This window comes from Arvicanthis niloticus, chromosome 1, assembly GCF_011762505.2.
Source record: "Arvicanthis niloticus isolate mArvNil1 chromosome 1, mArvNil1.pat.X, whole genome shotgun sequence".
Taxonomy (NCBI): Eukaryota; Metazoa; Chordata; class Mammalia; order Rodentia; family Muridae; genus Arvicanthis; species Arvicanthis niloticus.
This window is the reverse complement of record NC_047658.1, coordinates 52,385,469-52,399,298: the sequence shown is the minus strand read 5'-3', so window position 1 is coordinate 52,399,298 and position 13,830 is coordinate 52,385,469. Positions and strand designations below refer to the sequence as shown.

Genomic DNA, 13,830 nt, shown 5'->3' with positions numbered 1-13,830 from the left:
TCCTTCCTTCCTTCCTTCCTTCCTTCCTTCCTTCCTTCCTTCCTTCCTTCTTTGCTTTCTTTCTTCTCTTCCTCCTTTTTCTTCTTCTTCTCCTCCTTTGTCAGAACATGGTCCAAGAATGTCCTGTGAGGAGATTTCTGAGCACTCGTGAGAAAACTCCAAGGAAACAAGAGTCTGGTTTATAGATTATGTCTCTGGTGCAGGTGAAATGAACCAATTTAATCCCAGATTAGATTATATTAAAGCCAAGTTTATTGGAAAGCTGCTCTCCTAAAGACCAAGGCCAGGGAAGTTGCTTTGGGGAAAGGAGGTGCAGGAGGGGAGGGAGAGAGAAAGAGAGAAAGGGGCTCACAAAGAGAGAGAGAGGAGAAGGAGGAGGAAGAAGAAGGGAAGGAAGAGGAAGAGGAAGAGGACGAGGAGGAAGAAGAGGAGGAGGCAGAGGAGGAGAAGAAAAAGGAAAAAAAGAGAGACCAAAATGTGTGGATTACATAGGAAAGAGTCACTGGGGGAAGGGCAGCCCAGCCCCTGGACTGGGGGCAGGATATGCCAGGTAGGGACTGAGGGATGCTGGGAGAACCTAGAGGCCAGGTTTGCTTTGGTATGTAAAATATGCACCTTAGTCCCTTGTCCCTGAGATCTGAAACCAAACACTGGTGACCTCGTGAATTTTTTTTTTTTTTTTTTTTTTTTTTTTGCAATGTGTTTTTGTGTCCATCACAGGTGTAGACGATAGGGCTGTTTACTTCAGATTATTCATTACAACTGGCTATCGTTAGTTTTGTATATGCCTCTATAGAAAACTTGTCAGGCAAGGTTTGCTCTTGTGGTTGTACACTTTACTCATGTGACTCCTCTTACACTCAGGGTATAAATTGTCTGATGCTCTGAATAAAGTTGGCTATTTTTTGAGACTTTAGTCTGTCTCATTTATCAGCCCTATTCTCCCAGGTCACACCACTCTGGAGTGGTAAACAAGTGTAGCCTGAGTCAATACCTATATACGAATGATAATTGGCTTCATGTATAGTACCACATCCCACTTAAGCACTCAGAAGTTCACGAAGCTCCATTCTTGGACTGTGTTCTGAAGCTCTTTTTTTTTTTTTTTTTTTTTTTTTTTTTTTTTAAAAAAAAGAGTCTCGCTGGGCAGTGGTGGCACACACCTTTAATCCCAGCACTTGGGAGGCAGAGGCAGGCGGATTTCTAAGTTCGAGGCCAGCCTGGTCTACAGAGTGAGTTCCAGGACAGCCAGGGCTATACAAGAAAACCCTGTCTCGAAAAAACAAAAACAAAAACAAAAACAAAAACGGAAAAAAGAAAAAAGAAAAAGGAAAAAAGAAAAAGGAAAAAAGAAAAAAGAAAAGAGTCTCAAGTAGCCCAGGCTGACCTTATGCTCAGTATGTATCAAAGGCTAACCTTGAGCTCCTGATCCTCCTGCCTCTTTCTCCCAAGAACTGGGACTATAGGTATGTATAGGTATGTATAGGTATGTATTACTGCCCTTGGATGTCTTTATATTTTAAAGCAAAAATGGTATTATAATTTGTGAGTTCAGAATTTATCTTCATTTAAACATCATTTCGGAAATCTTGATGTCTCTTGCTTACCTAGCTTCCTATTAAAGAAATACAGATTCTCTTCTGCTTATGGTGGCATGTCTCAAACAACCCACATAAGTTGAAAACATGGTAAGCTGAAATATGTGCTAACATAGTCAGTTTAGCAGTTGCCACAGCTTAATCTCACCGCCCAGAGCATTGATATTATCCCACAGCTGGACATCTACTCACTGTCTCTAGCCCAAGGAAAATAATTACAATTTAAAAGTTGAAGTCTGGTTTCTATTGAACGTGTATCTTTTACATCATCAAAAAAGTTGAAAAGAATGTTTTCACTTGTTACTTTGTGTTGCAACAAGTTCTTACTATGTGACTCAGGCTGGCTTCAAATTTGCTATTCTTCTGTCTTAGCCCTTCTACATACTAAGATTAATATATATTATTAATATATTAATATATTTATATTATTAATATATTAAGATATGTTTATATATTATTAATATATTATATATTAATATATATTAATGCTTCTTAGCCTTCTACATGCTAAGATTAATATATATTAATCATATGTATATACCACCATGCTGAGTGGTGAATAGAACCATTCTAAGACCCGGGGCTATCAACTATAATATCCAGTTCAGTATTCTCTATTCTTTTTTTTAAAAAAAAATATTTATTTATTTATTTTTATTTATATGAGTACACTGTTGGTGTCTTCAGACACACCAGAAGAGGGCATCAGATCCCATTACAGATGGTTGTGAGCCACCATGTGGTTGCTGGAAATTGAATTCAGGACCTCTGACAGAGCAGTCAGTGCTCTTAACTGCTGAGACATCTCTCCAGCCCAGTATATTCTATTCTCAATTGGCATCTAGTTGAAGGACAGCCCACCTGTGGGCTCATATGCTAATAAGGTAAAAAGATGAGCTGGAATAATTACGTTACTCCTGATCCTTCTGCCTCTTTCTCCCAAGGAACCATTACCACAGATTTTGTGACTGCCTCTCTACAATCCCAGGCTGGAAAGCATAATGGAAGCCAGGCCAGGCTGGAGTGGCCCTGACGAGCTTCAACCCGGTGCTCAGTGGCCTTAGACCAGGACTGCTCTAATTTTCATAGCAGAGATGGCAGGACTAGTTCTCACATTCAAGATGGCTCACATTAACCTAGAATTGTACAGCATCGGACCTGGACTGCCCTCTTTTGAACCTCACAAATTATATACCTGGAGCTGTACACAAACTTCATCCTAACATAGGAAGACACCTGTCCCCTTGTCCCATGTGACCCCTTTATTAGCCTACAGGTGGTTCTCTACTTGCCATTAGATAAGTGAATGAATTAAAAAGAAAATCAAATATAGTTTTGTAGACATTATTTTAAATGCTTGAAGATACAGAAGTAGCTAAGTTACTGAATGTAACCAAAATTGTTTGGTTTCCAAAAAGCCACTTGAGATGTCTGGAGAGATGGCTCAGAGATGGAGAAAAGCAGCAGCTGTTTTTCCACAGGACCACGGTTTGATTCCCAGTGCCCAAATGGGTTACAATTGGCTCTGACTCCAGTCCTCGGGGATTCAATACCTTCCTCTGGCCTTTGAGGGCACCAGGAATGCACATGGTACAGAGACATATATATAGACAAAGCACCCACACACTGGGGCTGGAGAGATGGCTCAGCAGGTAAGAGCAGTTATGGGGACCTGGGTGTGGTTCCCAGCACCCACATGGTGGCTGACAACCAACTGTAACTCCAATTTGAGGGGATCGTCTACCTTCCACTGACCTCAGATGCCAGGCACCCACAAGCACACATACATACATGCTGGCGATATCACTCATTCATATAAAATAAAATTGGAAAAAATAACCCACAGAAAATAAAAATTTTTTAAATGTTTAAGAAGTGATTTCTTAAAAAACAAAAACAAGAACTGGGCAGTGGTGGCTTCTGCCTTTAATCCCATCACTCAGGAGGCAGAGGCAGGTGGATCTCTGTGAGTTCCAGGCCAGCCTAGTCTACAGAGTGAGTTCCAAGACAGCCAAGCCTATATAAAGAAACCTTGTCTCAAAAACAGAAAAAACAAAAACAACCTTCTCAAACCCAACAAAACCAACCCAACCCATGCTGGCCTTCTACAAAGGATGAAACTTGTAAGCTGAACTTAAAGACCTGAGAAAGATGTACTTAGTTGTATGGCTGCATCTATAGTCCCAACTGCACAGGAGCCTAGGGTAGACAGCTGGTCGACTCAGGAATTCTAGACAAGCTTAGTTAACATGTCTAGATTCCATCTCTGAAAATTAATAAAAGTACCACCAGCCCCCACACATAAACTCAAACCCACAAAACAGAACAGCAAGAAGCCTTGGAAAAATGACTTAGTTACAATAACCCTTCGCATACTTCCTGTGCATGTTGCTATAGGGGGAACTAGGACCGCATGCATGCTAGGCAAGTGTTTGCCTCTGAGTTTTATCCCTAGCCCTCTTTTAGGCTTTCTTCTTCCTACTTAGTTAAAGACAGGATCTTGCACCCACCTGCCTACCCCAGGTTTTGAACTTGCAATGAGGATTCCTGACTCTGCCCCGAGAGTACTAAGACGACTGGTGTGGTCCAGCTGCTTATAGATTGTAATGTGTCTTCTTCCTTTAGTATTCAGGGCTGCAGGTGGAGCTTGTGGCAAAGTGGTTGACTAATGTATGTCAGGGCATGGGTTGTATCCTAAGTACCATATAAAAATTTAAAATTTTTATTTATTTATCTTGACACAGGGTCTCTCTACATAGCTCTGGCTGTTCTAGAACTCACTATGTGTTCAGGCTGGCTTTGAACACACAGAGATCTGCCTGCCATTGCCTCCTGAGTGCTGTGATTAAAGTTGTGCTCCAACATGCCCAAGTAAGAAGAAAGTTTGTAAGGAAAGAGTGAGTAAATTGAAAATGGCTGGGACAAAGAGCCTGGGATTGGGCTGTAAAGGTGCAAAGGGACACAAACCACACTGTGAAGGGGGTGACAGGAAAAAATACATCTGTGACAAGAACTCTGAAGCTGGGATTGGTGGCACACGCTTTTAGTCCCAGCACTCAGGAGGCAGACACAGGTGGATCTTCAAGGGTAGTCTTGCCTATTTACTGGGTTCCAGGACAGCTAGGACTACATAGTGAGACTTGTCCTTCCTCCCAGAGAACTCTGTACTTTGGAAAGAGCATGCTGGTAATCGTGATAATATGTTCGGCAGAAGTGAGAATAGAGATTATGATAATCAAAACAGTGTTATCACAGGTGGGGACAGAAACAAAACTAGATGCTTCAGAAATAGAGGTGAGGCAAGGAACCTGGGTGGGTGGGTGGGGGTGGCTGGTGATTGAACACTTACAGAGAGTGGGGCAGGAACAGGATCAGTGTTTGACAGCTTTTAGTGTCTGTGAGAGATGCAAAAGAAAGGGGCTTCTAGATGGTCTGGATTGTAAGTAGAAGCCATCAACTGGTGAGAATGATGACTTTATTATTGCTTTTTTTGGAGGCAGTGTCTCACTCTGTAATCTAGGCTGGGTCAGGATAGAACTCGGTTGAAGACGGGCACTTTAAAAGATCACAAGGGCAAAGAGAAGAGGCATCTTTCATAGGGTTAAGATACCCCCTAAGAGCTTGCGAAGAAGAGCACAGCTTGTAAAGAGCTGATGAACAGCTCTTCCGTTTGAGCATCTTCATCCCCCAATTTAAGAGATTGAGCAGTTCTATACTTTAGCACTGCTGGGGAAAGCAGAGGCCAGATTGATAAAATGTGGCAGAGAGTAGGGGTGGGAGTCTTTCCTGACAGTGGGTCCTACTTGCATCCAATAATAACACCCTGGACCACCTGAAACGGCTCCATCAAGGAGCCGCGGTCCAGAGGGGGTTAATTCAGCTGTCACTGGAAGGCAGGCGCCTAAAAAAGTTTGGATTTCAAGCTGTAGACATTGGCGGTCTTTCAGTCTGAGCCGCAGATAGGGCGACGGCGGAGGAGTGTCCAACCACAACGGACCAAGCCGGACTAGGGACTTGCTACAAACGCTCCGCCTCCCCGCTTCCGCAAGTGGAGAGCGAAGCGGGTAGGGGGAGGGTTTTGCAAAAGAGACCACGCCCCTTCCGCTCGCTCTAGACCGCTGCTGGGCGTGGACTTAAGGGCGGGGTCTGTGGGGCGGGACCTGTAGGGTGGGGCCGATGGCGCGGGGCGGGGCTATGAGGACAGCGACAGCCCGCGCACTGGGCAGGAGTTGCTGCTTCTACGGTCGCCCGCGTCTTCAAGGTCTCTGCGCTTCCTCACCGGAGACCCAGAGTCGGCCGCCATGTCCGCCGCGGAGGAGGTTGATGGCCTGGGTGTGGTCCGGCCGCACTATGGCTGTGAGTGCCGGGGGCTTGGGGGTGCGCGGGCGAGGGACTAGGCTTGGGTTTCCCCAGGGGCTCAATCGGGCGGGTGTGCGGAGTGGCTTGGGACCGCACGGACCCGGAAGAGCAGCCGGCTGTATAGCTGGTAGCAAGGTTGGCGCCTCTAGAGCTCCGGAGGCGGCGGGTAGGAACCTGGAGGCCTCTGCCTTCGCTAGGCGCTGCGGCAGGGGAGCCCCACCCAGCGCCTCCACCGGTTAGTTCTACTGAGATTGGGGAAGACGGCCTAGGGTGAGGTGGCAGGAGGACTGACTGTGCAGGGCGTGTCCTGGGCACTGGACCCAGGGGTTCTGCTCGGGCGTGGTGGGAAGGTGCTGCCCCGATTGCTGCTTGTGAGGGTGTCCGAGGGCGCAGACCCGCGCAGCCTCAGGCTAGCTGCGAGGTGCAGTTTTAGGCAAGCAGTTTACGCTTTCTCCTGCTGGGTTCTCTCTTTAGCATTTCAAAAATAAAATTAAAACATAAACACACCCAAATAGTTCCCTACCCCCACTTCCTCATTTTCTGTGGTCATCTCTGCAACATTAGTGAATTAACCAGCTGTACGTGGGGTAGTAGTTACAAGAGGATCCCTTTGAGTCTCGGGTTTAGGTTTTGGGAAAAGTATTTTCTTAAAGGATACTTTAACGCATCCAGTTATGCATTAGATAATGTTGTAATGTGTGCCACCTTTGTGAAATTAGGGATGAAAAAGACCAAGCAGTGCCTTCAAAACCAGAGAGGAGAGAGAGAGAGAGAGAGAGAGAGAGAGAGAGAGAGAGAGAGAGAGAGAGAGAGAGAGAGAGAGAGAGACAGACAGAGAGACAGAGAGACAGAGAGACAGACAGGTGTATATACCGATTGATAATAAGATTCAGGTTTGGGAATTTAGCCCAGTGGCAGAGTGCTTGCCTAGCAAGTGCAAGTCCTCAGCTCCAAGGGAAAAAACAAGGTGCAATAAAGATAAACGATGCATGAACTAACTAGGTATAAAGAGTAATGGGGGTAAGGAGAAGGGACTTAGGAGGCATGGGAACGCAGGTGCTGCTGACTTTTGAACAGAGGGCTGAAGGATGCAGTGTGGGGCAGCACGTGCAAGACATGACTTTGAGAGGGCAGACATAAACTAAATATGGTCTTGGAGAGTATAGGGTTACTGTTGTGGAGAACCAAGTGGTGTGGCAGTGCAGAGGTGGAATTGAAAGGGAGAGGAGAGTGGTAAAAAGCATTTCCAGAAGTAGCCCAGTCTAGAATGAGAATAGCTTTGATAGCCTTAGGAATTCATTTCATCCCTGGGGATGACTGTGGAGGAGGCAGATGGCTACAAGGTTAAGTCCGTAGGCCTTGGAGACAGATGGATTGGAAGGACCCGTTATTAGCCCTGGGGCTGACTTCATCCAGCCTCAGTTTCCTCATCTGTCAAATAGTGGTTATCACAGGATTGTTCTGGGTCAGAGTGGGAGAATGTGTGTAAATTGAAGCTGCAGGCTTCGGATATGATAGAGGGGAGAGTATGACTCCTATCTATCTATCTATGTATCTATCTATCTATCTATGTAGTACATATGATATAAAGCATTTATAAATTGGGTTCATTGAGAATTTTATACCTGTAAAAAATGAAATATAATTAATTATATCTATCTCTTATTTCTCCCCTCCAATGATTTATCTGAGACTGGATCTCACTGTATAATTCTGGCTGACCTGAGCTTGCTGGTTAAGACAGCCTGGCCTTGGACTCAGATGTCTGCCTGCCTCTGCCTTCCAAGTGCTGGGATTACACCTGGATCTTTTTCTTTTAAAAAATTTTTTTTATGTGTTTGGGTGATTTCCCTGCTTGCATAATGTCTGTGTACTATGTGTATACCTGGTGCCTGCAGAGGCCAGAAGAGAATGTCTGATCCCCTGAAACTGGAGTTATAGCTTGTTGGGAGCCTTCATATGGGTGCTGGGAATTGAACCTAGGTCCTCTGTAAGAACAGCCAATCCTCTTAACTGCAGAGCCATCTCTCCAGCCCCTAGGCTTTTAAAGAAAAAAAAAACAAAACACCCCATTAAGTCCAACTTGTGCAGCTCCTATGTGCATGAGTGTCTTGACTGTCCATTGGAGCATGACAGCTTACCACTGACCTCTCCCATATGCATATAAAAAATTGATTTCATATGTATGAGTGCATGCATATACACATGCACAACATACATACCTGGGGTCCTGGGAGGTCAGAAACAGGGCATTGGATCCTCTTGAACTAGAATTACAGATGCTGTGAGCTGTGAGCAGCCATGTAGGTGCTAGAAACCCTGGTCAACAAGTGCTCTTAACTGCTGACATGTCTCTACAGCCCCTTAACACACACACACACACACACACACACACACAAACACGTGTGTGTGTGTGTGTGTGTGATGAGTATAGTTGAAACCATATGGTTTGTTTTAGGAAAGTCACCTGTAGCTGTAGTGCCCCTGGCTACCCATATATTCACCAGTTTCTTTCTAGGTGACTAGCAGCAATTTGATGGCTGTGGCCCCCATTTATTGCAGTTGGAAGTTACAGATCTTGGTGTTTACACTCTTTCCTTCTCATTTTAGCTGTCCTGGATAATGAGAGGCTCACTGCAGAGGAGATGGATGAGAGGAGACGGCAGAATGTGGCCTATGAGTACCTTTGTCATTTGGAAGAAGCAAAGAGGTACAGAGGGACTAATTGGAGAGTAGATTGGGAGAAGAAACTGATGTGGTGTGCCTTTAAAAAGATGTGCTTTTATTTATGTGTGTGTGTGTTGGTACCCGTGTATGGCTGCCAGTGGAGGTCAGAAGGCGTTAGATCTTCTTGGAGCTGGAGTGACAGTCAACTGATGTGGGTGCTGACAGCCCAGCTCGGGTCCTCTGAAAGAGCAGCACGTGTTCTGAAGTGCTGAGCCATCTCTCCAGCTCCGCAGATGGCTCTTTGTGTGCATTATATTTTATATTTTAGGTAAGCGTGTTGGAGGCTGGTAGTTGAGAGGATAAGTAAATAGGAGAAGTATAGAGTGTTCGTTCATGGGAACAAGTGGTCCATGGTGGTTATGATGAAACACTGTGTCGAACACTTGTGCATACTGAAAAGATTTCCAGATTTGTGTTTTCCAGCTTTTCTGTTTATAGTGGTTGTTTTGGGTGCTGCCGACTGTCTGTTAGAAATAACGTGTTAAGTTAGGGTTTGATGCTCCTGATCTTAACGGTTCCTAATTCCTCATAGGTTTTGGTTTGTGTATTGAGCCCCATCTCCTAATACTCATGCAGTGGGTATTAGGTTTAGGGGGCTGGTAAGGGTGGAGCTGAAAGGGGCTGAGGATATACCTTAGTGGGAAAGTACTTGTTGAATGTTCAAGGTCCTGGGAGACACCCAGTGCCAGAAGAAAACCTCAGAACCTTTGTAACAAGGGTAGTGCCGTAGGTGTAGATCCGTCCATCGGCACCATTGAGAGGCCTTGCTGCAAAGTCTATGCTGCCACACATTTTTTTTTGAGATGGAGTCTCAGCCTTAGGCTAGCCTCAGACTCATTCTGTTGCTAAGACCTGTCTGGTTCTCCCAACAGCAACTCCCAAGTGCTGAGATTACAGGCATGCGCCGACACACCCATCTCCTCTGCTGTTTATCTTTTCCAGATATCTCAAGACCTTGTGATCTTAATTTTAGGGTGTCAGTTTGTTATCATTGGTTCCTTTTGTTGTGTTGCTTGTATTTCTTTGCAAGGTTCCAGAGTAGATAAACACAATTACAGGTCCTGTACACTGAGGAATAATGGAAGATAATTGTCATCTAGGTTTAATGAAAATCAGGGATATTTCAGATGGGGCTGATTAAAACAAGAGTGGAGACTTGATTTGACTGTTAAGAGCATGCCAGGAAAGTCGGCAATAAATACGTGTTCCTGAGCCCAGGAAGCCCCTCAGAGCTTCCCTTTCTCTAAAAATGGCAAAACCAGCCCAGTTACGGTCCCCTTGGTGCTCCTCCCTAGACTCTATAAGACTGAAGCAGCGGGTTCCCTGGAGCTGGAGTTGAAGGAGACTGTGCACCAGGAGGAGTTCCTAGTGCTAAGAATGGGACCTGACTCCTAACTCCAGAGCCATCTTCTCTGTCCTGTGTTGTGTCTTCTTGAGTCTCAGCTGCCTCTCTGAGTTTAAAGCCTTTTCAGAAAGTCAGAGAAAGAAACTAGTGGCAAATTAGGTAAATTAGGATCATCGATGATGACACCAGTCTTCCCCAGTCGTTGCTACCGCCTCCTCCTCTTCCTCTTCCTTTTTCTCTTCTTCCTTATTCCTCCTCCTCCTGTCTCTCCTCTTCCTTCTCCTCTTCTTATTCCTCTTCCTCCACCTCTTCCACCTCTTTCTTCCTCTTTCCTTCTTCTTCTCCTTCTCCTCCTCTTCTTCCTTCTCCTCCTCCTCTCCTTCTTTTTTGGTTTTTCAAGTCATGGTTCTCTGTGTAGCCTTGGTTGTCCTGGAGCTCACTCTGTAGACCAGGCTGCCCTTGAACTCAGAGATTCACCTGCTTCTTACTCCTGAGTGCTGGGATAAGAGTTGTGCACCACCACAGTCCGGCTGACGCTGGTCTTCTAAGTGGAAGTTTATTACGATAGTTTTGGTAGTGCCAGGGTATGAAGCTTAAAGAGCATTTGCTGTACCGTTTCCTTCCCCACTTAATGGGAAACGGTACTGCAGGTAGCAAAAGAAGGTACTGTGAGAAAGGGGACATTTTCTCCTAGGAAGTTTGTAAGGGGATGCAAACACTAAGTCCTCTGACACTTAAATTGTGAACTCGTTGTGGAAGGTCAAGGAATTTGTAAGCTGCAGCTGTTCTCAGAAGCCATCCTGTGCTCCCTGGAGCCATTGGGAATGAGGAGGAAGACACCAACTTGCTGAGTCCCTCTCCTACCTGTGACTCTCCTGCTTGGATTTCTCCTGTGACATCACCATTTTACAGTGTGACACTGACATTTACATCTTACCTTTCATTCACAGTCTCCCAGAGCATATTGCCAATATCTACTGTGATATTGCTATACCACTAGTCTAGCTTAACGTTTTACTTTTCCAGAAGTCCTAGGAATTTGAGCCTTGTGCCTGCTAAGTGCTGGGCAGGCACGCTGTACCATTGGGCTACATTACTAGTACAAGGTTAGTTTCTGTCCAAACTAGCCATCTCATTTCATTGAGGATCAGGGCCTGAGTGTTCTTAGTCTACCTGTAGCTTCTCTTTTAGGGGTAGGGGTCATGCAACCTAGGCTGGCCTGAGTTCACAATGTAGCTGAGGATGACAGAAACCATGAGCCCCATGCCAAAGTTGTCTGTCACCACACCTGGCTTCCCATAGTTTCCTGGTTCATTGCTTGTGCAGTGGTCCTTAACTGGGTATGTGGTATGTGCATTAGAATCTCCTGTGAAAGTTTTTACAAATGCAGGTAATCTGGGTTTTACTGTCAAGCACTTCAGTAAGTGTTCTACTGCTGAGCTATACTGCGGTTCCATACCTAAATATTTCAAATGTCTTCAGTTATTTAGATCGTCTTTCTTACCCTGGTTGAGAAGTAGGATATTCATACTTTTAACACATTTAAATTTTCGAATGCTTTTTAGACCATAACCTCTTAGGGAGTTAATGGTGCTCTTAACATTTTCTTTTCAGGTGCAGTCCTGGTAATATTTTATTTGCAGTATTTTAGAGCATGTACTTCCCAACAGGCGTGTTTTCCAGTATATAAAAGTAGCCCGTTTATATAACCCATCCAGAGACCATTAGTCCCTGAAGGATTTTTCAGTTGGTTGTTTACTTTTAGGAAGTAACTTAGGCAGTAAAGACACTTGTGATAGTCTTTGTTTATTTATTTCTTTTAAGCTTTGGATAAAAAGCTGTGCATTGCCTTGTTGTATCCTGGCATTGTGGAAACATTGCCTGGTTTATTTTAGGGAGTAAATGGTATCAAATTTGAATTCTGTACTATTCCCCCCAGCCCCACCCCCAACATTCAACAGCCACTCTGATTAGAAAATCAGCTATGGAAGTATCTAAGTTGTGACTAGAGAGAGCCGAGAAACTTGGTAATGTTCTGGTAGGTCAGGAGGACTAGTATTTCTACCAGTCACCTAAGGTGATGCCTGCCGGCCAATCAGCAGCAGCCAGGACTTCCTCTCCCTGCCCCGTGCCTCACCTGGGCGGCTGGGTTGTGTCTGTACGCTCCAGGGGCTCATCTTCCCCTCTAGCAAAAGGCCAAGTTGCCTTTTTGGATTGGCTTGGTCCTATTTCCTCCCAAGTTGGAGGAGCCCCAAGGTCTGGGGTTTACATCAAGTTGGAGGCCAGGAATAAAGATGAGAGAGATCCAGGGGAGAAAGGCTCCCTCTGCGCTTCTATTTATAACACCTCTGCTCCTCCTACTGGAGGCTCCACCTTCAGTACAGAGGCACCATTGTGTGACCTGGGGCTCTGTTTCTCCTGTACCTTTCACAGAGTTTGTTCTTGGGGAAATGAGGAGTTTAGAGGAGATTGAATGCATGGATGGTTGTGTGTCTGTGTCTCTGTGTGTAGAGAGATAGAGGATGTTGCAGTTATGGGTTTCGGTTCATAGTTTCCTCAAAGGTTAAGTGAGGACATGAAGTGTGGATTTCATAAAAGTATGTACTGGGAATGGTTGAGAATATAATGCAGAGATTTCTGCTTTATTGTTTGAAAAGTGGCTTCAGTATGGAAATTAAGCCGATGCTCTAATAAAACATTTTAGAATGCTAAAATACAGCAGAGCAAAGACTACCAAAGGATGCCTTTAGCACCTCCATTTCTTTCTTTACTTATGTATGTATTTATGGCTGTTCTGATTGGGCTTGACGTTTAGCTAGGGAGCAGCTGTGCTAGAGAGGAATGCCATTTCACCCTGTTGAAGGAGGTGACATTGACATGCGAGGTATGTAGGTACTCCGGTCTTGAGACAAGAGAATGTAACAGAGAAGGGTCAGAAGGTGGCTTAGGGAGAAAGAGAAAAGGAGCCAAGAGAGAATGTATTAGGTAGGTCAGAGGAGTGCAGAGAGTATGGGTGGGTTTGCGGAAAATTCAGTTAGGTTAAAGGTCACACACAGACAGTTTATTCTGGTACTCTTCAATAATGTTATTTAGTCCCCTCTTTCAGGGCCTTTCTGGTGTATCTCTTTGAGTCTTCCCTGGGCTGCCTTCTTCCTGAGCACCCATACCCCAGCTTGCGGGGTGTCGACACTCCCCAACTCCCCTTGTAGAAAGGCAAGTACATGTTGTAGCTGGTTGGATTGTCAGAGACTACATGATGTTAACAAGATCTTAGTATTAACTGGAAGCACTTTACTTCAGTTGAGGGGAACTGAAAAGGTATTTTGGAAAGAAAATAGCTTTTGAAAACAGATTCCCTTTTGTGTGTACATCTTTGCTGTTGGCATAGAACATTTTCTGAGTTGGCCTCTTGAGATGCCTGTCCGGAATGGTATTAGAATTCCACGAACATCTGGATATTTCCCAGTTCAGACTCTGATTTTGAAAACAGAAGTTAGGATATTTATAAGGCAAAACCCCTAAATGCATAGGCAAGGTACCTAGGAAAAATAGCATTCCCATCAGCTTTTGGAATCTTAGGTGGAGAAGTACAGCTTAAGGGTGAAGGAGGAAGCAGATGTGCTACTCAGAGCAGTAGCACTGCTCACACAGCAATAGCGCTGCTCACATGGCAACAGCACTGCTCACATGGCAACAGCAACAGTACTATTCACATGGCAACAACACTGCTCACATGGCAACAGAACCGCTCACATGGTAACAGTGCTACTAATGTGAGTTTTCTTTCCTAGTGTAGCTGTC

The 13,830-nt window shown here is 44.9% G+C and overlaps 1 protein-coding gene across 1 annotated transcript in view; it reads left to right on the top strand.

The window, feature by feature from the left end:
• The first annotated feature begins 5,785 nt into the window (after positions 1-5,785).
• Positions 5,786-13,830, top strand: part of Iqgap1 (IQ motif containing GTPase activating protein 1) — an 86,075-nt gene continuing 78,030 nt past the window's right edge. The window contains exons 1-2 of the mRNA XM_034502526.2: positions 5,786-5,954; positions 8,568-8,667. Of these exons, the coding sequence (XP_034358417.1) occupies positions 5,900-5,954; positions 8,568-8,667 (155 nt within the window). The 5' untranslated portion in view covers positions 5,786-5,899. The remainder of the gene's footprint in view (positions 5,955-8,567; positions 8,668-13,830) is intronic.